The sequence below is a fragment of the Bactrocera oleae genome, chromosome 6 (assembly GCF_042242935.1).
Source record: "Bactrocera oleae isolate idBacOlea1 chromosome 6, idBacOlea1, whole genome shotgun sequence".
Lineage (NCBI taxonomy): Eukaryota > Metazoa > Arthropoda > Insecta > Diptera > Tephritidae > Bactrocera > Bactrocera oleae.
The window spans coordinates 3,347,844-3,372,429 of record NC_091540.1 but is presented as its reverse complement, the minus strand read 5'-3'; the positions used below and the strand labels follow the sequence as shown (position 1 = coordinate 3,372,429).

Sequence of the window (24,586 nt, the reverse complement as noted above, 5' to 3'; positions counted from 1 at the left end):
AACAATGACAAATAAAAGAATAACAAAGAATTCAAGCCAATAAGAATATACTACATGTCTTCAATTTTAGAAAGGCTGAAAAACAACAAAATACAGCATATGGGGTTATAGTCGTACGTATATACCCTATATGGAAATATGTATGAATATTTAGAATGTATAATGGTTGAAAATAAAACTATAGCTATAGAAATTTAACGAAAAGTAATGTGATAATTGATAGCTGGAATATTGTTTGCCACCTTTAGGTTATGGTAACTGACAATTATGCTAATTGTCGTCTGAATGTACAGTTTTGTGAAATTTAATAGCAGACGCAGATTTTTGTAATGTGACATGTGAAAGTTATGACATCAAAAATGGTTGCTTTTGAATATTTTGTAAAAGTAGAAAATTATACAATTTTATGATAGTTAAAGTAATGCTAGAAATAAATCGGTTTATCAGATAAGCCGAAGTTTATTTTAAGATGACAAAACGCAAAAATTAAAAAGAAGTCTTATTAACGCTTTAATTAGATATGGAAAATTAAAAGAACTACATACATATACACGATTTATTCAAATGTTTTAAAAGTAAAACAACTTTCCTAAATTTAACTGTATGAAAATGAATACTCTTCATTACACTATGTAAGCGTCTAGCAATAGAGATGACGTGATTTTGACAGCTCGTGGCGGCCATGTTTGTTTACGGATTTGTGTCGAATTTTGTCAATGTGTTCAGTAAGGTTTGTCATTTCAACATGCCATGTCTCATTTTCGTAAAATCCTTGTAAACTGTCCAAGTTTATTACGCAATTTCACGTTCATCAAAAAATCATGTTTTTCGATAAGAACTTTTATGAAATAACGTAAAGAGAACATTATTCAAACTTTGCGTGCAAAGACGGGCAAATCCAAAACGGCTATTATATATACATATGTGTAAAAGTAGCCACTAAGGTTACGAGGTTATGTCTTTTAAAATAATCTCTAAGCAATCACCACACAGCCTCCTACCTTGGACTCCCAACTTTCCTCCACTCCTAATTCCAGCATAAAAGAAATTCAACTTTTCTTATTTAAGCGCAAATATGCTAAGTTTTAGCACAGTATACACAAGTGTATAAGCACAAAACAGTCTATATCTTTTGGCAATAACCTACAATTTGTGACAATTTTGTGGTTAACTAGAATTATTTAATTGATATAAAAAATAATTACTTTGCGAATGTCTTGAGGTATATTTAGCGATTTAAAAATTAACTTAATTAAACATACATAAAAGTATGTAGAAGTGTACATATGCACAGTTAGGTGTTATTTAAGCGCGTTTTAACACCTGTTGTGCTCATTTTTGTATGTATGGAAATATGTTTTATTCACGACACTGAAGTTACAGGCAGAATATTGTAAAAAAAAAAAACATAAAGTGCAAATATATTGTATAAAAAAATAACCACAAAGAAATCATCCGCCAATTTTTCAACATTTTTCAGCAAATGAATGAGAATTATTGTTGGTTAGTCAGTGCTGGAAAAACACGCAAAAATATTAAGTACACAAGGTGACTGATTTAGCTTGACGCATATTTTAGTTAGAGAGTTACTATTAAATAAAAAAAAATTAAAACGCTGGAATGTCTCTTTTTTGATGTATTGCGCTCCATTTACTTTTTTATGCCAGCAAATATTCAACGAGCGCCGATTAACTTGCTGAAAAAATAAATTGCCGTTAAGTCACGTAATCTGTCTGAGTAATTGCGCAGGCGTTTAGATCTTATTTAATTACTTTTGACTTTAATAGGTTATAAATAAAATTTATTACACTGAAGTGAACTAAACGGCTCTTATTTGGAACAGAAATTTTTAAAAGTGCGCTTTAGCCAAATAAAATCTGAGATAAAAATTAAAAATAAAATAAAAAGTATTAAATCAAAATAGCCAAATTTATTCAAAACCTGCCTCCAGTAATCATTGCTGTATTTTTTTATTATACTTTTTACCTTTTCTTATTTCATTTTTATTACTTTTCTTTCAGTTCTAAACGCTTTTTTTCTGACCTTTAAAAATTTGCATAATTTTTAACACTTCAAAAGTTCGTCAATCAGTCAATAAATCACTTTCTGGCAACGCAAAATCAATTCTTGTCCACCGAATTTGTATTTTGGTTATTTTTTAGTTAACACGTGTCCACAGTCCCGTAATCTGAGATGTTAGAAAGGAAACGAAATCTGATTAGTAGATGGTATAAAAGCAAGTTAATTTTTTTGGGTAGAATTAACTATGTTATTAATCATGAAAAAATTCGAACAGCGTTGGTTTTTGAATTTTATTAATTTCATGGTTTAATTAAAACCCATTGAAAGTCTTAAAAAGGTTTTACAAATTTAAGCTGATAACTTTGAAATAAATAAAAAATAGCATAAAATAAAACAAAATAAAATAAATTAAAGTAAAATAAAATATAATATAATAAAATAAATGTAATAAAATAAAAAATAAAATCAAATAGATCATAACAAATTTTTAGTTTTTCTTTCGCTTAAATGAGTTTGATAATCTTCATACTATTCGTGACAATATTTTATTCTCTTTGCTATAAAGTTTATTATATAATATTATAACCAAAAAAAAAAAAATTGTTCAGCTTACCACACGTCACTTCACTCTCTCATATTTACGTCACAATTATTACGAATAAAAAACTACTGCAACTTGATTTTGAAAAATCGAAATTATGACAATAAAGTTGATATAATTGAAAGAAATTTTAGAACAAATTTAACATTTCAACCAAATTTTATAGCTGCACCCACTTCCATGCAGGCCACAAAACTTTGTAGCTAAAACGAACTATCAGCAAATGGTTTTCTATAACTAAAATCATCATACTTACTTCCAGAAGGAGGGAGAATAAAAGACGTTGATGGAGATTAGCTCTCGTCCTAGTCATACACACGAGTATACCTATATGAGAGTGATAAATGTCCTTTTAACGAACCTAAAACCAGTTTTGAGGTGCAAAGAAGGATTCGCTAACGAAAAGTCAGATGGAATCGAATCGGTGGTAACCAGGAATTTTAATGCTGACTTTAGAAAATTTAGATCGCTGTTTAAATGTTAGTTTTATGTATGGCCGCCATCGACTCGCCATTTCGCTACTCGCTTTTTTTGGGTGCTGCTGTCTTTTAAAAACATTTATTTGTAAAACAACAATCAAGTTATGTTAACAAAGGCTATGCGAATACCTCATTAATTAGGTATTAACGCTTTCTTCAAGGCTACAAAATTTCACTTTACAGAAGAATTTAGATCAGTTTTATTATTGTGAATAGCTGAAATAAAAAATTACTATAAAAATTTAAAATATAAAGAATATGATTAAATTTTAAGACATCAGACTTAATATCAAATATATTTGTTTATGGAGAACGTGCCTCCAGCTATTTTGGACTGGTATAATGTGTTCGATTCGCTACTCTCTAACGTTTGACAGATGGAAGACAGTTTATATATACTACGTATATTCATAGACGCTTTTAGCTTTGCAAGATGTTTATTTTATGATGACCCATTTATGGTATAGACTTTAAGTTCTCCGATAAATTAAGGATGCAGTTTAAATTGTCGGCGAAATAATAGTGCATTTCATTAGAAACATTATTACACACTTTTTTGTAAAAAATTATTTAAACCATTATTTTTAGCCTTAGAAAACAAGTTCATTCAAATACCAACTCGTGCTCTTAAGTTCAAAATTCGGTCACGGCTTGGTTTACAAAATTGTTAACTTTGCTTGTAAGTAAATAATTTATTAGAAAGCGGCAATAATTTCGCAAATGACCTCACACCATGTTTCTTTAGTTTCTAACAGCTAAGTTTCACCTATTAAATCTTCATATATTAATACCCCAAACATTGTATATTATGTTAGCTATATACCATATATACTTGTAGGTATATGTTATAAATGATCAGCGTAACGAGCCGATCCGATTTACACATGTCCGTCTGTATACCCACAATTTTTGAGACATCGATCTGAAATTTTTCACACGGTCTTTTTTCTTTTATTGAAATTTGTCAGAACCGTAGATATCGGACGACTATAGCATACACATACTGCCATAAAAATTGACAGATCAAAATCATGTGCTTGTATGAAAAACTTTTTTATTTGACGAGATATCTTTACAAAATATGTCACAGATTATTTCTTAAAGCAACGGTACAATTTGAGGTTACTCTAACATATAGCTGCCATACAAACTTATCGCAAAACCGATCAAAATCAAGCTAAGGCTCCTTTTATAAATTTATACCATAATAAATGCCCCTGTGAGGGGTATTATAGCTTCGGCGCAACCGAGTTTAGCGTTTCTTTTTTTAATGTAATATATTTTATTTTTATTATTTCTTTATTAATAATTATAATTTTTTTAAATATGTAAGCTCGTGTGTTGAACACTTTTATGGTTTTCAGGATTTTTTAGTTTCGGAAAATAAATAAGCCACCTTTTCATAGCCATATTTTTCAATTATTTTTCACAAATTCAACAATATACCTTTTGATTTCCGTATTTTTAGAAACTTGTCTTTGAAAAATATGCTACAATTTGAGCACAACGCGTATTCCCCGACAGCACAGCTGTGCTATTCAAAACGGTATACTTGGATTTCGCTTAACGTTTTCCGTCTTTTTGGCTGTCAGTCAACGAGAGCATACATGCTCACATCTTCGCATCTTATATACAAACATACAACTCTAAGCCTGCTCGTGCTTTGCCCACAAATAAATGCTCAAACGAAGATCACCAGCGTCGCTTGATATTATGCAGCCAAGTCATGCTCCACAAGTACATTTAACCATGACCCACTTTACGAAAATTAAATAAATGTTAGTCTACAACTCATAGTAGACACACAAATGCCGCTTGCTTAGTAGCTTCACATATATTTATGTATGCATGTGTATACATAAGTGTACATTTGCTTGTTCGCCAAGTTGTACGTGCAACGACGCAACAGCGTGCTTAGACAATTTCGAATTAGTGTGTCGAACGCATGCGCAGGCGCATTGTTTACCATTGGCTCTTTTGACTTTTGATACACATACGCGCGCATTTGCTTAGCTCAGTTTTGTAAATGTATATCTTTGTGTTATATATATATATAATAAGTGTTGTAAAAATTAAATAACATATAATTTGCTGCTCTTTAATTGTTTGTCTAAAAAATACCGTAACAAAAATGTGCAAGTAAATTTATTGAGTGTGCTCTACACTACACTCTCTTTGGAGGCTCTTAAGCTGCTAATTTAGTAATTCATTCACTAGGTTGGAAATAGCAAAATCAGGTGGTGTAAAGACGATAGCGTACTTATTAAAATTCGTTCGGCATTTGCGCAATAAACGTGTCCGTCGTCAACGCGCTTGTGAGCATGCCTCTCTTTGCAGGCCAACATGTCGTTACCTATTTTCTATTACGTCTATTTGAGTTTCTATGTAAAATCACATTCCACGATGTCGCTGTTTTTGACCGTCAAACCGGCAAAATGAAACCAAATGTTAGAAGTCAGTTAAATGCGCCAGAGTTAAGTGCACATAACGTGGAAGTTATAAAGACAGAAAATAAATATGTTTGTTAAAAAAATAATCATAAAAGAGCAACACTCACAGTGGGAAACCCATATCAATTTTACTTTTTCTTATATTAAACTCGCATGTTTAAAGAAAGCCAGACATACATACATTCATATAGGTGTTATATACGCATCGTGTTTCCATCAATGTCCGGGTGTTATGCCATTACACTTGCGCCCACGCTATACCGTGAGAGAAATATATAAATATAATATATACACTATATTCGATTGATTTGCAAAACTAGGCGATTTTTTCTGCTATTTCTATTACATATCTACCTACATTTTGAAGTCTGCTCTTTATTTTGTGCAACTCATCGTTGTTGACGGAATGCAAAACGACTTGAACAACGTTTTTACAACCACATATTTAAATATTTGCTACAGAAATGAATTTATAATTTTTGCTTTTTTGTTTTTGTTATGAACTTGAACTTTGTTTACCAACATTTGGCTGTTAGTTTTTGCACAACGTCTTGCAAATCTGATTGGTGGAGTGTTATGCCTAAAAAATGTAAATTGTACTGAAAGGCATGAAATATTTGCTTAAGGTCAAAAGACAACAGAAAACTGGGAAGTGAAGATGGACAGCTGAGATTTATTTGTAACAAAATGCGTAGAAACCACAACATATATTTTAAATGCGTAATAAAAATTGAAGGTGAAAAAAAAATACTATAATAGAAAAAAGCATTATATGCGTGTTTTACTGGCGTCATACATAGTATGAGAGCAGTTGAAATTTTACTTGTGCCATTAACACTCGGCAGGCAAGAGCGATGCTCGGGATATATAATAGATGTCTTATAGAATACATTCAGCATATTGGTGATCCGTACAGTGACCGATATGATTACGTTAATTTGGTTAATTTAAAGACTAAGTGTAAAAGACTAGGTTAAGTTGGAGAATGTAGCAACCATTACTTTTATTCGAACTGTATTCACTAGTATTGGGCGCTATATAAAACTGCAGGAGACCCATATTTCTAACTTCATTACCATAATTATTAAGCATATTAATATTTTCGGATCATTTCCTTTTCGGGTATTGAAGCTAGTTTAAGTATTGTAGTTGATACCCGCGATCAAGATTACCAGGGTCGCACTTGTGTAGTTGTACAAAATTCGCGATAAGTTAGGGTAGGTATTGAGGCTAATGTCCAGATCAGTCGATCAGAGAAATAATTTCCTTTTCGGCTATGTTAAGCTAGTGTTCGGATTCATACCCGCGACCAAGATTACCGAAGTCACACATGGATAGTTGTGGAAAGTTTGAGATAGGTTAGGGTAGCTATAGAGGCTGATACCCAGACTTGGCAAGTTTTAGAGAGTTTGGTATAAGTTATAAGGGTATTGAGGCGTGGAGTAATTTTGTTTTCGGCTAGCATTAGGATACATACCGGAAAACAAGTTTGGTCGGGGTCACACTGGGTCATTTGTAAAAAGTACATCCTATATTATGTATAGGATATGTATAGGAACACATTTATCAATCTTGAATTTATTGCGCATATTTAGTACAATTTGCATAAAAGACTGAAATGTTATGAAATTGGCTTTTGTAATGCAAAACGACGACTACACTGTGTGAACAAGTATTCATGTCTGAGGGCTTTAATCAAAAACCATCGCAGTTGAAATGAATATATCAAACTCAGCGTTGGCCAGCAACAGGTGCTGTATATGAGACTTTGCAAAGCATGAATTAAACCGTAGTCATAAAATTTATATGACTGTCAATAACACTTGCTTTAGCAATAAATATGAACAATTCTCAACATCTGGTTGGTTACATTTTTCAACATTGAAATCACAGATTTTTTACATAGTGTTATTTACAGGTTTTTTAGTATTTTTTACGGTTGGCTAATTGCATCCACTAACTTGTCTGAATTCCTCTCATTTTCCGCTCATTTCAACTTTTTCTGACTGATTCAGCTTATGAAGAATTAATTAATTCACAACAGTGCGATAATTATGACGTGGTCAAACAACTGTCTTCGTTTAATAATTCATTTCAAAAGTAAGAAAAAGTAGGATGTACTAATCGAAGAGTTGTCAGAACAATGGATATATATGTGTATGCCACTTACATAACATAATTATAGCTTATTTTGGAGATGGGATCATTCACTCAGCTGATCAGTATTAGATTAACGTAGGGCTCTAGTAGGCGCTTGAATTCGCAATAGTGAAGAGAAGGTAATACTTAGAGGTTTAAATTAATTTTACTGTTACCAATGCAACAGCGTCAATACTGGCCGATTAACTAGGTAAAAGATGACATGTAACTAAAATATGGTCCAAATTTAGTGTAAAATGGGTTAGTGTATGAAAGATCTTTAACTACAATATAGCGTATATTTTCATAGTAAAGCTACTGTACGCCTAAAAATATGCTATTACTAAGCAAAAAATTTAAATATGTAATTCACTAGTAAAAATAAGTCTTAAATATGCAATTTTAAATAAAGCACAAATAACCCCAAAAACTAAGAATTGTAAAAACACAAATTCCCTATAGCTATAAAACTTCTTAAATGAATACTAAATGCTTCTGAATATTTCTATAAATAGCAATCGCTATGGTTTAAGGTTTTTTTACCCCGTCTAGACAATGGGTGGGCGCTGTTCATTAGTCAGCGCATCTTTCAAGTGATTTATTAACTTTTCGTTAATGAGTGCTAACTATCTTTGAAATAAATACAGGTATGCACGTAAATAGCCGCTTATGTGTAGTGTTTCAGTGCTTCCATTTCGTTAGCCGTCTTTAGTAACTAGTATTTTTAGCGTAAATTACCCATGTACTTTTTGATGAGCAACACGGTGATCTTTGCTACATAGAAGTATTCTTATTTGTTTATTGTACAATAGTTATTTGCCTTTATGATTTGCTAATTTGCCAAATTACTGCAACAAAATAACTAATGCAATATATATAATAGTTAAAGCTGAACCAGCAAAATAACACGAATATAATTATGTTTTAGGAAACAAGCCATAAAATGGGTATTCAATGCATTAATGGCATACTAACTCTTGATAATATAATATAAAAATCTTGTTTCTCCATTTGCATAATATTTTAGACCAGAGAATATGATTTTAGCTTTTAAGCTGCTTTAAACAAGCAAGCTTAGTTCTGAATGTGCTATTTTAAAAGCGGTAACGATCTTTTGGACATAAAAATTTTCACCATGTGTCACCAGAGCTACACAGGAAGTCACACCTTAATTTATTATACAATGCGCCGAAATGTAGGCCTCAAAAATTTAAATATTTATTGCTACACTATCTACACTCCTTAGATGAATAATGTAATAATTCAAACAAATTTTAATTTTTGATATTTATAAGTCAAACTCTACTTATAAAATAAAAGTCTTATAAAACAAAGATCTGATCTGAATAATTTCTTCGGAGATTGCACATTGCTTTAGATAGTAAGCTCTGCCGAATTTCTTCAAGATATCTCGTCAACTAAAAATATTTCCATACAAGCACTTGATTCCGATCGTTCAGTTTGTATGACAGCTATATGCTATATACCGACGGTCTTTCTGATTTTAAAAATATTTTAAATACAAACAGCCATTTGTAGTCGAAAAATTAAGAAAGAAGCTCAGCTAAGCAGCTCGTAGACATGTTAGGGCTAATTATACCATATAGGTATACAAATTTAGTTTCGAAAACGGTCAGGTCAGTACACTTCGTTTGTTAAAATAATACCACAAACATTTATTATTCATATTTAAGTCCACGATCAAATCAAACATAGTAAAAATAATTAAAATACTGTTTACTTATTTTTATTTTTATTGGCAAACAACTCACATGTATGGCAAATAGCGAATATGACTTCATATCGAAACTAATCTACGATTATAAAAAAATTAAAAAGATTCACTTTAACAAAACTGAAACGCAATAATATTTCGAAATACTTAAAAAAATCTAAAAAGCCGTGCTAAATTTTTCAAATTTAAGAGAACAGCTTCTCACGCTCGTTCAACGCCGACTACTTCATACACAAGAAATTTTTTCCATAGTGTGCGCTTTGCATTTAAAAAAATGCTTTATTTTGAAATAATTAAATTTCGCTAAAAGTAATTTGAATAAAAAATACTTTATGTATAACTATATGTTGATATCTGCTACAACTTGAACGCATTTAAAACAATTAAAATAAACAACAACCATTAATTCCTTGCGCACGTTCGAAAGGACGTATACGTGACAGATAAATTATCAAGTCAGCTTTAGAGATTTGATATAAAAAACATGCTTTAATTGCATTAAGGGTGTGTGCAAAAATATTTTAAATTAAAATGTTAGTATCAATAAGTGTCTATAAATTAAAGCCAACACCTGTCCCGCAACTAAAATGAAATAAAAAAGTGGCATATGACTCAAATGCAGTGTTTTTAGAGTAATATATATTTACATATACACATATATTAAATATATTTGCATATACATATGTATATACCAGTTAAAATATATATATATTCATTTTTTTCGTGTACTACAATTCGTTGCAAGCAATTACACCTCAAAATTAATTGTTCAACAGGGCGTATACGTGACCAACACAGATTACACGCCAATGTAATTAATGCACACACACGTATATGCCACTAAATATAGGAGAGTGTTGTGCTTTTAGACACTTTCGATGAGATTTCCTGCGTTGTATTTTTCGGTGACTTAAAATCATACACAAAAACAATAACAATAATAGAAGTTAACTTTGATTTTTCACCGCCAAGTGTCTGGCTCTCATCAGCTAAAATTAATCATATGACAGGGTATATGGTATGATTAATATGTTATATGTGTGCTTAGAAGATAAAAGGAGATCAATGTATGACCGCTGCGCTATTTGTGTTAAAGAAAAAACTAAAAAAAAAATCAAAAATTTAAAAACAAATATTTGACGGAAATTATGTTATTCACTAGCATATATTCCTATATTTTGTGGTTAGATGTGTGGAAAAAATTTTAAACAACAAAACATTCTCACTTCAAATCTTGCTATAGTTTAGCATTGCTGTCTTCTATAATATATAAGCCTTTTAATATTCATGAGCATAAAGCCATAAAAATTAAATGATTATGACTTTGCATTGTTTATACTTGTATGTAATGAGACTATTAACTACATACATATTAACATGCACGTACACACAATTTGCACTTAATTGCCGTTTGCAGTTTGAGCGGGTGACGCTGTGAAAAAAGGTAACTCGCGCCTTGAGTCATCGAAAAAAGGCTAAAAAAATTCTAAAAGTAAAACAACAAGAAAAAAACGTTAATTATGGTTGCACCGAAACTATAATACCCTTCACAAATACCATTCCAATCATAAAATGGATTTTTATCGATCAATTTGTATGTAAACTATACTATATGCTATAGTGATCTGATCTGAATCATTTCTTCGGAGATTTTACCATTACCGTAGGTAATAATCCATGTCAAATTTCTTGAAGATAGCTCCTCAAATGAAAAATTTTAACATACAAGCACATTATTCCGATCGTTCAGTTTGTATTGCAGCTATATGATATAGTTATCCGATATCGATGGGTCCGATTGGACAGGCAGACAAACATGGCTAAATCATCTCAGCCCGTCACGCTGATCATTTATTTATAAATATTATAGGGTCTCCGACGTTTCCCTTTGGGTGTTACCAACTTCGTGTCAAACATAACATGACATACCCTGTTCAGGGTATACAAAATATACAAATGCATTGCTACCAATTCCATACATCGAAAATAAAATTAAATTCATATTCTATACATATCATGTTAACACTATATTAAATAGCGACAACTAAAAATAAGCACACACAAATCATAGTTCATACGAAAAATCATTCAAGCCCGACTGTGAACTCCTCAAGCCGCAAATCGGGTGAATTGTGTATTGTGAGTGCAATTACAAACCAAAATCTTCCCACAATTGTCTCAGGCCTTGCAAATAAATCATGACATTTGTGTGGCACAACTTTATGGTTATATAAAATATGTGACTACTTAGTATGTATATTTGAGTGACTTACTTGTAGTACGTGTTAAAAAATTGCGGCCAAGTTTGCAATTCAAGTCGAGCTACACGTTTGCGTAATAAAAAACACTAAAATAGTTCTCATAACAAAAAAATGTAAATACGTTACCGATATATTAATATTCATTAAATTATTAATAAATTACTTTTATAATGGTTAACAATTATAAACTTTCGTGATCAATTTAAAGTGCAAAGTCAATTTCTATTACACAAATTGGTACGCAAATATTTAATTAGATATCGATTATATGCAAATCATAAGAAAAGGGAAAATTTCGCGTAGGGCAACTAACAATAACTATAAATACTTTTCTAAGTTATTAAATATCAACAATGACAAACAAGAAAAACGTAAAACAACGTAAAATTCAGAGAAATTATACTAAATAAATATCTTTTTTGGATATCCGTCTGGCAACCCTGGTCTAATTTTTTTAAAAACATTTTCCATACTAGAAACAAGTTGCTTAATTAGCAAAAAAAATGTTTGCTGATTTTTTTTTAACGGTAGCCTTAGATAACTACACAAATTACATTGGATTACTTCTTAAATAGTTTATAGTTTCCATTGCCATGTTCATAGTATTTAATTATTGCTTATACAATACAAAATTTGCAATATGATCAATTTCTTAGATTTTTTTTTAAATAATTGATAAGCAATTGATTTCTTATTTTTAAATCAATAAATTAATGTGTGATTACTTGCATTATTTTTGCATTCTTTAATAAATATTTTTTAATCAATCTAGTACTTATATTTATAAAAAAATATTTGTTGTTAAAAAAATGTGGCTAACAAGTATATAAATAGAATATATTTAATAAGTAGTAATTAATATTTCGGCAGTTGGATTACATAAGAATTAACTTTATGACGTAAAGTAATCAAAATGTAATGGTAAAAATTAAAAAATTATTTTTCGCCAACTATTAAACTAGCAAGGTAATTCTAATGTAATAAAATGTAATCAGTACAATTTTTTCTCAAGTATTTCTACCCACACATTAACCATCAAAAATACATTATCTCCAATAATCACTACGCTATTCGCTTGAAGCCTTCAGGCTAATGAGCCCTAACTATGCTTTAAACATGCCACAATCAAGTTCATTAATTCACAAAATCAACCGTACTTCACACATATAAAAAAAATACATTTAAATGCCTGAATTAGATTTAATTTCATTACTTTGCATTGAGACTTCAAACATTTTCGCGCTAATTAAATAAGTTAAGTGCCGCTTGCATAGAAAATATTTAACACTTTACATTGATTTGTTAACTTTATGCATGTGTGTGTGTCTGGCTAACATCATTTTACCAATCGAATGAGTGGCAATAAACATTTCTTAATGCAATCAACTGTAAAGAGGGCACAAAAACAAAAGTTGCTAACAAAAGCACATCTAACGTGAGCTATTATGCTTTCACACGTATATATTTATAACCATAAAATTGTATTTGTGTGGGTATGTATGTTTTATATTTGTACGTAGTTACACTTATCTCATTACCGCTACTGCTATGGTCATTGGACGTGCTTTGATTCAAGGTTAAGGTTGCATTTGTAGTTGCTGTCAGGCTATTAGCGCATAAAAGCAGAAACTTGCCACTGAAGAGTATGTCACGATCGAACAAAAATAACAACGAAAAATATCATACACCAATCAGCTGTGAACAATATCGATGTACTGGCATAGTCGTAAATGTAGAGACGAAACTATAAGTATTGCCAGCATCATCTAACGTAGTTAACTAGCAGTTTATTACTTAATGGTCTAGTAAAAATAATGCTGAATTTATTAAGCTTTTCAAATATATAAACAATTCACACTTAGTTCTTTGTACGACTCATTAAAAATATTTAATAAATAATTGTATAAAAAAATTTAAAACAAACTATAACTGCTGTTTTTATTACTTTTTCTTTCACTTTTTTATCAAGTCACATGCTCTTATTGTATGAAAATACTAGTAGAAAATATTTATTTAAAGCCGCGTGAGAAATCATTACACCGCAATATTTCTAAATAATCAATCATACGCCTAGTTGTCCTCTGACACAGCATGTGTTTAGACACATGTTGCAGCAACGTGTGTGCATAACAATAAGATTAGTAATCAAACTAAATAAAAAGTATATTCGTAAGTTGAATCGTTGCACGCAAGTGTTTATTCACCCAAATGTCGCCTACGCAATGACTTTAAAAGTATTATGATGAATTTGTCAGACTCTTACTTAATTCTAGTTTTACATTTTTTCGTTAATTCTAGAATATTTAGAAGTCATAAAAGCCAACATTGTTTGATTTGAAGTGAAACGGAAATACCTCAAAAAAAACTAAAACAGTTTATATGGCAGCTATATGCTATAGTGAGGTGATCTGAATAATTTTTTCCGAGATTGCTCAATTTTTTTACACAATTATCTTGGCACTGATTATTTTCTTGAAAATATCTGTAGAAATGAAAAATGTTTCCATACAAGCGCTTCCGTTTTTTCTGTTTGTATGGCAGCTATATGCTATAGTGGTCCGATATAGGACAACAAAGCAGCAGCTTCTTAGAAAAGAATGTAAGAAAAATTTCAGAGCGATCTCTCAAAAACTGAATTTATGAATGTCATTGTTAGGTCAATATTGGAATTATTTCAGAGGTTCCTTCAAGTTCAAATTAGTCACTGTACTTGTCCTTCAAATTCAAACTAATCATTATAGATCTAGCAATATCATTTAACTTTAAATTTACTGTCTCAGATAGGGGACTTTCTAAGCCATCCAACGAGATTTATATAAGAGATAAGAATTGATTATTGTCATTATTCGAGCAATATTGGACTTATTATAATATGTCATTTCTAAGCTCAAGTTTCAATATTGAACTATATACTAGTTTGATTATCAAATATTGTTTTGTACACTTTCCTGAATAGTGACGATATTTATGATCGAACTGTGTACCGTATTGTTGTACTTTTTCTTAACTGATCATTTTTTCAATGCGTTCTTCGAACATTGAAGAATAACCTTTGATACTTAACTATTTCTAGATAATGCAATTGAAACTTTCTTGAGCAATACTCTTTAATAAATAAATTTAATATATGTATGAATATATATATTGTATATTTTATTGTCTACATGCATTAATGATTTTTAATTTGAATAATAAAAGCTTACTTTCAAAATAATAGCAAAACTGCCCTTCAATTAAAAATAAATTGTTGTTATTTTTATTTATATATATCTATATACATAATTTTTAATTGATCGCTGACTTTCCATGCATTTTTATTGTAATTAGTTCCTGTCAATCACATGTTTATTAAATTCGTTTGGCTTGTTCAGTCGCAATTGTACCCGTAATATGTTGAAGTTCAAGATCAATGACTTTAGCTGATAAATCATTCATCTATACATTTCAATTTCTACAGCAATGGCTATAAACTCAAAAACAAAAAAAAATAGTAATTGAAAAATATGTTCAAAGAAGAGAGAATTTAATAGGAAAATTTTGAGAATTATTGAATTCGTTGGAATAAACAATATAACAGAAACTCTCAGGCCAGCCTGAGCCTATAGGGAATGACGTCAAAAGCAATAATCAAAGCACAGACCAGCGAAAATTATTGTGTTTCGACCCTTTTCGAATTTATATTGCTAAGCTTTTCTTCAGATAAATAACAGAAGTACCGAAACAAATTTAATAGTTTTGTAATAATCGAAAATTGCCTGCGGCTTCAATACTACAAAGAAATCGCAGAATAAAAAAATCAATTACATAACGCTGGTGCTTGGCACACGAATCGCTGAAGATTTAGTATCTAGTTCAATAATGCATACTCATGGGGTATCTGAATCTTTTGTACGTCATTTAGGCACTCTTTGTCGAAAATTTCACGCTGATTATGTAATTATGTACATTAAAAACTATAAGCATTTTACATATCTTGTTCTTTGTCTTTTAGCTCGGATACAAGAATTGATTCCTAGAAAAATTATTGGCAAAATAAAAGAACTTTTTACTTTTCTTATGACAGCACTCATCGGCTGTGAATGTTTCCGGTTGTCAGTATTATGTATAAAATATACTGGGCAATGCTTAAGGCTATACACATGCTGTTGTATGGAAAATTTTTTAAATATATTTCATATATACAAAATTTTAAATCGATAACTCAAAAACTGACGGGCTAGTTGGCATATATACAGGCGGATAGACGGACAAACGGCGATGGTTAAATCGACTTAGCTCTTCCGCTGTGCCTACGACGTTTTCTTCTGGGTATTACAAAATTGGTGGTCAACTTAATATATCCTGTTCAAGGTATACAAATATTACATGTTGATGACGTTCTAGAACGAATCTTTTAAAACCTATTTCTATAAAAATTCTTTCCTCTTTTGCAATTATATTCTAATTAGAATTAATCTTCATTAATTGATTACCACATCTCTCTACCCACGTTTTTTCGTTAATCTACATTTGCTATTTATTATATTCTCCTACTTCAGACAGCACGCTCTTAACCTCCAATAAATACATAACCTCAAAATCGCACTTATTTACGCTGACAGCGCATAGACAAGTTGAAAATCAAAATTATATGAAAACATTTCATTTAAATTTTCATTTATACGCACTTGGAAACACTTTATACACAATATGTTCCCCGTGAATTGCCACTTACTGCCTTGTTTACCGACTCACTTACCTTGCCACGAAATGTTTACACATTGAAACAAGTGGAAAGGCTGTTATTCGGAAAGTTTACTACAATAAGCAATTGTGCAATACTTTTTTTTGCAAACTATATACAACAATTCCTCGAAATTGTAATGAAGTAAAAGCAAATACTACTGAAAACTCACCAATGGCTTTGAAATATCGGTTATTTTACAACAAATATATAGTTTTTTTTCTATTTTAAAAAGTCAAACATTTAGTAACGCACACTTGAGACACGACGAAATGTGACAATGTGAATAGGTAGGAGCACGAGTACTGGCGAAATGTCACTCACCTTGTAGTCGTTGAGCACAAACGAAGTTTTCGTTAGGCGACCAATTTTGGCGGCTTTTTATAACAACAATTGCAAACAGCTACGATATTGTGATTTGTTGGGTATGCAACAACAATGCCAAGGATGCTGGAGAAAGAAGAAAAAAAGAGGAGAAAAATAAATTAAAATTAGTTTAATATTCTTAAGAACTGAATACATAGTTGCATTTGAGATAAATTGTGTTTAGTATAATAAATTATAAAAATAAATAATATAAAAATCAAATTCAATCATGTCAAATTCATGGTCATGGATATATTGGTCAATTATTACTAGCCTCACCTTGGCAGTTTAAGTGAATTACATATCTGATATTGGTAATCAAAGAGTCATTGTCAATTCTGTCGATATATTTTATCAATTTTGGTTATTATTTTTATAAATACTTTTTTCATCAGTAATAATAAGCCTTTAGAAAATAAATTCCGAGTTGAAAATTATTTAATAAATAACTCGATAACTTTCGGTTTTTTCTTAATCTGCAAATTTAAGGAATGCTTTGAAATAGTGTTCGAGGTTATTTGCAACTTTATAGAACTTTAAGCAAGTAAAGTGGATTTTCCTCTGAACAAAATTTTTATATCCTTTTTTTGATCGAACATTTTCTTAAGAAAAGAAGGGCCCACTACCTATTAGTAAAAAAAAAATTATGGTGCTCGAGAGATGTCGTTTCGAAAATGAGTATTCCTGTTAGCTTAGAACCGTGTTAGAATTTTAGCCAGTATACTTGGTAGTGGAACTTATTTTGTCTGGAATATTAGTTGTCTAAAGACGATTAGCCTACTTGATGAAATCGCAATAAAATGCATTAGATAGTTCCACATGAACCCAGAACGTAAAAATTGCAGAAGAACTTGACACTACTTATCGCATATCAATATTAAAAAACCTATAGAAGAGTTATTTAAAATTGTATTATCTATAGAGAGCCTCTTGTTTAGTTCAGTTGAGTATATATGAGCTATACGGAAATTCGATTTCCTATGCAAATCAAACTAAGTTTCGGTATTTCTTTCACACCTTAAGTTCTAGCTATTGAAGCGATACAAAGAGTTCCAACATTTTTTTATATCATGTAATGGAGCTAGAGAATCTTTACATATTTTTTAGTTGAACAAATGCTTAATTTCATTTTTAGAAACCACGTTATCGATGCCACTTGAAATCCAATCCACACCATTTATTTCGTTGTTAAGTAGAGTACAAATACATTTCAAACCTTTACCAATCTTCAAATAAAACCAAATACTTTTCTTACTGCTTTAATACCATTTTTTGTTTTATTAAAACTTCATATATCAATACATTTTTATTTCAATTATTTGACATGCCACGCTTAAACATACAACGCTCATTGATATCGTCTTTCTCTTCTTGTACTTTCGAATTTTTGCCGAGCACAGGCGCAAGTTGCTAAAATAATGCAAATAATCAAAAAGGCAAAAAATAAAAGAAAATGCAGAAATGTCATATTTGTGTAATATGATATTGTAATATTTTATTCAAATTCGCTTCTTCGTAAATGTTTTAAAAGTAAAGGCTCGCTCGTATATAAAATGGTATAAGCAGCGATCAGCGCGAAGTCAATGTAATGTAAGACATGCAGAATTAATGCAAAGAACACAAAATTGCAGGAAAGTCTCAAAGTACAATATGTAAATAAAGCAAAATGTAAAATAAAACGAAAGCAAGCAACTATAATACCCTTCACAAGTAAAAAAAAGTTTCCATGGAAGAAAGTTATAGTGGTTTGAGCTGAGAAATATATTTTCAGATTTTAGCATTGTCTAGGACAATAAACCATGCCAAATTGCGGGAACATATTTTGCTAAATAAAAAAGTTCTCCATATATGGTAAGACCTCGATTTCCATCGGTCAGTTTGTATGGCAGCTATATGCTATGGGTGTCCGATATCTACAATTTCGACAAATGAAATAACTTTTCAAGTTAAAGTTGGCTCGTAATTTCGACTTTTCGCTGATTAATAGTCGATATTAACATTGTTTTTTGTTTTGTTTATTGTTTACAGTATTTGCCTATGATTTTTCGCTTTTTTTGGTATTTTTTTTCACGTTTTTTTCCAGCTACTTACACTACTCTTTCTGCTGGTTCTCAGTATTTCGCAATACTGCTTTTAAAAGTAGTTATTGTTTTTATTTTTCTCATTTTTCTTCTTCTTCTTTTAAGTGCTTATACTGATATGTTGCGAGGCGATTGGCTTTTGTTTGTTTTGCGCTTAATTTTATATTTCAACTACAAATTTACAGTTGCGGCTGGTTGACTGGCTAGTTGGTTGTCAGGAGGCTCGTTTTATGATTAACGGTTTCGATTGCAGAACAAGTTTTCGAAGTGGCGTTTTTCCACACACTTTTTTATTTCATTTAATTCTGTTTACTAAAATGCAAAATAAAAGTTTTTAATATTTCGATTTTTACTTTTGCTTCTGGCTACTATAATTGCATATTTCTTGGCTTTGTAGTTTAGCTGTTAATTTTAGTTTTACTTATTTTGATTTATTTATTACCAGCTGCACTAACGAGTTTTGTAGGTATAAAGACAATTCGCGGTAGTTTGCTTTTATTTTGCAGAAAAATGCCATTAAACCAAATTCCTTTTTTTTATTTCAAGAAATCGGTTCAAGAAGTTCAGCGGCTAGCCAAGCCCATCGTAATGCTAATTTTCATTTTTCTTATGTACTATAAGTTTTTTATATTCACAAAGATACAAACAATATTTGTTGTATATAGCTACTTTGCATTGTTGTATTTAGATTGTGGTTGTATTTTTTATTTTTTTCTAAAACCGGTGCTGTGCATAACTATCAAGTTGTTGGTATTTATCAGTAATGCACGCATTGCATTTTTTATGATTAACAGTGGTGGCGCAAAATATTGAAATCGCAGTGAGAAAAATATTATTATAATGAAGTTAAAACCTAAACTACAAATATAAAAGTTCAATTCTGTAATAATATTTCTATTATTAAGTTCATTATGAGATTTTCGATAGAAGTATAGAAAATTATTTTTTATATACTTCTAACAAGATTTTTTTCAATTTAAAAATAATATTTATATATGACTTTCGATATATTTAAAAAAAGTTTAAGGTGCTAAAAAGTTTTTTTTCGATTCAAAAACAATTAAAATGAAGAATACGTAAGAAAGTAAATTTCAGATAGAAACGTGCGTTAAATGAACCGAGCGAATCATAGGGCTGACGCTAATTGCAAACCATCATTGTTAAAGACGAAGTTTAAATACTGTTTAAGTATCAAAAATATGTGAAAATTTTCGAGGAATATGCTATGTATATACATATATAGAATATGACTTGTAGAATTATTTTTAATACCGTTACTTTTTGTACAACACTACTATTCTGACCCATTTACGGTATTACAAGTACAAAGTCAACAGGATACCCGATAAGTTTCAGAACGATATCATGAAAAATAAAGGACCCTGTTCGCGTATATTCAAATGGACAGACAGGCAAACGTAGCTAAATAGACTCAGTTTATCACGCTGATTATTTATATATACATTTTATAGGATTTCCGACTTTACCTTCTGGGTGTTACAAACTCCATGGCAAAATTGATATACCCTGTTCAGGTTATAAAATAAGTATAATGAAAATGTATTTTTAAAAAAAATGAGAGGGGCTAAAGTTATAAAGGCTTAATTAGACATGAAATGCTTAAGGAGCGATCAAGTTATTATATTTTATGTGAGAATTAAAAATATTTTAATTAAAAGAGTCCTATTAATATATTAAAAATATATCAATAAGGCATATGTTTTATATATTAACGTTTTTTTCTACCCATAATAGTATTATTATTTATTAAATTAAGATTAAGTCACGAGAAATCATACTCAATCGATCGTGTGCTGAGCCAGCTTTGACAAAATGAAATGCAATAAAATAAAATAAACTTCCATTAATTTCCGCCATAAATAACGCCTTTATAAGATGCACCCTCGCATTCTTTGCATTTACACTTACTGATTTAAATTAATTTTTGCATATTAATCTTAGCAACGTCATCCATACAACACACATATCTAAACTATTTACGAACACTACATAATTTATAACTTAGGCAAACGAGCTATGCGTCTGTGCGCATGCGCTCTAACACTTCAGGCAATGCAGGCAGCAACAACAACATTGCAAACGCAAAAATTCCATTATTTTATAAGATTTGACTACAAAGTAACTCTAAACCATACGTAGCATCATTGGCACTCAGTTGGAGAGTCGTGCCGTTTGACATGCAGCAACAAAACACAACAGCGGCCAAATGAGTCAACGACTACTTATTTACTTACGACTGAATATTGGCGACCCAGTGCCACAGTGAGTAGAAATCGCAAGGAAAAAACGAAAAGCCCAATGGGGGAAAACAAAAGCGCTTAAAAGTACTAACTAAAATTTTTTTTTTATGTTCATACAATAATTTCATTTGCGCTTCCCACCAGCAAAAATTATCAAGCAACTGACGCCAGCAACAACCTGTACGCTAGGGTGGATCAAAAAAATCAAAAAAAAACGGCTGTTTTGTCTTTTTATACTCTGAAAATTGGTTGGTAACCACCAAATGCATATCTTAGTATCTAAATAATATTTGAAAATTAAAAATTATTAAAGAATAATTATTTCAATATGTATTTCTGTTTTTTGATGAATTTTATAAATCGCTAAACAATAATTTTTATGATACCTTTAATAACATTTTAACGGTAAGGTTTACGAAAATATTGAAGGAGCTCATTTTTTGTAGAGAATTGAATTTCTTACAAATATAAGCAGACAAAATATATTTTTCAAATAGTAGATACTGAGATATGCATATTTCTTCTAAATAGTAAGTAACTGAAAAGCGTCGGAACTTCCTATTAATAAATATTAAGAACTCATACTTGGAGATAATTTTTTTGAGGTGTCCTACCAGCCAATTTTTTAGAGTATAGAGTGAAAAAATATTATTAATTTCTTCGGCCCACCCTACTGTACAGTCATACATATTTAAGTATATATACATACATACTTGTGGTTGTGCGCCGAGTGCATCCAAGTAATTAAAAAAAAAGAAAATTAATAAATATAAAAAGTTTTCACATAAAAATGCTTGCTTTTTAGCTATTGCATAAATGGAAATTATATAAAAACTTCAATTACAAAACAATGGAAAACTTGGTTTTTTTGATCTAAAAAATATCATAGTTTTTAAATAAGCTTTTAGCATCTTTTATTTATATACATAAATATATATAATAATTTTCAACTTTCAAACTTTTATTCAAGATCGCTTGCTTGCCATTATATAAAAATTCATAATTTCACCATGATTTATTGGACTATTAATTATACCTTGAATAAACAAGTCGATCAAATCCCTGTATGGACAAAATTTTTTATTTAAAAAGAAATCTTCTTTCTTTTGGAAATTTGTTACAGAAAGTAGGGCTACCATTTCTATACATATTGTTCAGATCGGACAACTATTCCAATGTGTGAGAAAATTATGGTATCAATTTACTATAAATTAGAGCAAACTACAATAGTTACTTTTCGCGCAAGGAAAACCGAAAATTATTTTCTTTATAATAAAAGGACCGAAATTAGAAAAATTTACATTGAACCATGATTTCAGTAAGATTTTATATTTGAAATTAGTAGGAAGTATCCCAAACTTATAGACTAAATAAAATTTTACCCAAATAGCTTTGAGTTGACAGTCTTTGACCGGATATAAATCTGGATCCATTCAGGTTACGAATACCTGATCATTTTGAGAGCATTTATATATTGATTGGAATTTATTTGGCCATATAGAATCCGCTCAGATCAAACGAGTTCTTTTTTTTTATGGAATCCCAAATTAATGTCATTGCTCGAGCGATCTAGGAAAAATTTGTTATTTGAAATGAATAACCGAAAACACTAAATAAGCAATTATTCTAAATTTATAGACACACAATAGACAACGACAATAAATATATCTACACCAGAAAAAAATAAATATCAACTCTGAGATCAAGATACGAGTGCTATGAAAGGAACTCAACGTTAACCGACTAAATAAAACATTAATTTGAAATGTTTGATCGCAGAAAACAGCGTAGGAAAAATATACATTTAACTGAGTACTCCATTTGGTCCTGGTATAAATTCACGCCTTAAATTACAATATTACCAATTTATATCAGTCTGTGGGCTTGTAGAGAATATTTTGGACGATCTGTGTTCAATTTTTATATATCATGGCACCTATATAGAAGCTCATTTGAGCTTTATATAACGCGAGAGCTTTTAAAGCAGGTCAATATCAAGCAACCACACCTATTGCCAATATAATTTTTATATATTATATTATATAATATTTGAGAGCGTGTGAATAGCAATCATAAAGAGACTGTAAAGACAATCGACAGCGCATTATTATCATGGAATGGAGGTTTTCAACAGCTTTCGTCCTATTTAAGGACCAAACAATCCGCGGATTTGATACAAATTTGACATAAAATATATCAAAAATACTATATTTCATATATTAGCAAACTACGAATTGGTAGCCTGCCTAGTACTTGATAGTTGATGAATTGAAAAAAATATAGATTTATCTGCAATAACATTCACATCTTTTAAGAAAATTTCAAATCGTCGAATTATATAATTTTGTATTTAATTTTTTAATTTTTGGTATAAAGAAACTTTCCATATTTCAGTATAAGTCATTCGAGGAAATTTCAAGCCATGTCAGGACTCTGTATTTCCAGATAAAATCCAGATTTCTGATGCAAAGAAAATGTCCATGTTTAACTATAAGTTATACGCGGATTTCTCGCAATCTTTATGAGCTTACTTTTCTATAATAATATGAAGCCAAACGCCAAGATTTAGATTAAACGCTGCTTCAATTCTTTTCGAGATATATTTAAGCATTTTGTTTGTTCTTTGTGACTAACAAGGCACTAAAATCCAGTAGATAGTGTTCTACTGGTACAGTTTTTTTAGTTTTCCTGCTATAAATAGCTACATGAGCATTTAATATATATTCATAATTTTACATTTATAACTTACGTTTTTTTCTGCGTTCTTCACTGCTTCTTTTTTGATGCCAATAACGATCTTTCACTCCGCTTTGTTCGAAAACTTTACACGTTGGATACAAGATCGTTTCGGCTAGATACCTTTTACACTTCTAATTCAATTGTGATACACGTAAGTTACACTTATTGTTGTAGGTATATAGTTATCTTTGTTGCAAATATCAACTTTGACCGCAATTTTTAGTCCCACAACGCACGGAAACACTCATTTAAGCTTGCGAATTAAGACCATATAAAGCCGAAAATATGTTTGCTCAATCAAAGCGTACGAAAAAAATCGAAAGAAAAAAGCCTAAATCAACAAATCGTGGGCCCACAACAAACACAAACAGCAGCAAAAGCAGAAAAAACGCCGAGTTTGAAATTACAAAATATATATTTTTTCGTTTGCGTACGCTTACAACTCGTTTCTTCCTTTATCTAAGCGTTTTCGTATTTTTCGAAGCGCTAATTTTTTTTTTTTGTATTTACATACAGAAAAAAAAACACAGATCTGTTTTTGTATATCTCGTACTTTTTCTGAATTTACGGAATTTTCGATTTTTTGCACCACACAAATAGACTAGAAATCTGTGAGTGTCGACCACATACCGGAGCAGGAAACCCAACACAACAGAGTTGAAGACCACGAACGAACAAACTCGTACGAACCGTTCAGCGCAAAGACTTTATCGAAACTGCTATTGGGAA

General features: G+C 30.5%; 1 protein-coding gene across 4 annotated transcripts in view; it reads right to left on the bottom strand.

The window, feature by feature from the left end:
• The window catches only part of Tsp74F (Tetraspanin 74F), a 29,622-nt gene extending 5,036 nt beyond the window's left edge, over positions 1-24,586 (bottom strand). Inside the window, exons 1-2 of one of the 4 annotated variants that reach the window (XM_014232963.3) lie at positions 23,868-24,586; positions 16,735-16,860 (exon numbers count right to left, since the gene is read on the bottom strand). Coding sequence is in view for 1 of the 4 variants with exons in the window: in XM_014232960.3 (XP_014088435.1) it covers positions 9,464-9,493 (30 nt within the window). In the remaining 3 variants the exon portion in view is untranslated. The other 3 variants (XM_014232961.3, XM_014232964.3, XM_014232960.3) reach the window with 3 other exon arrangements.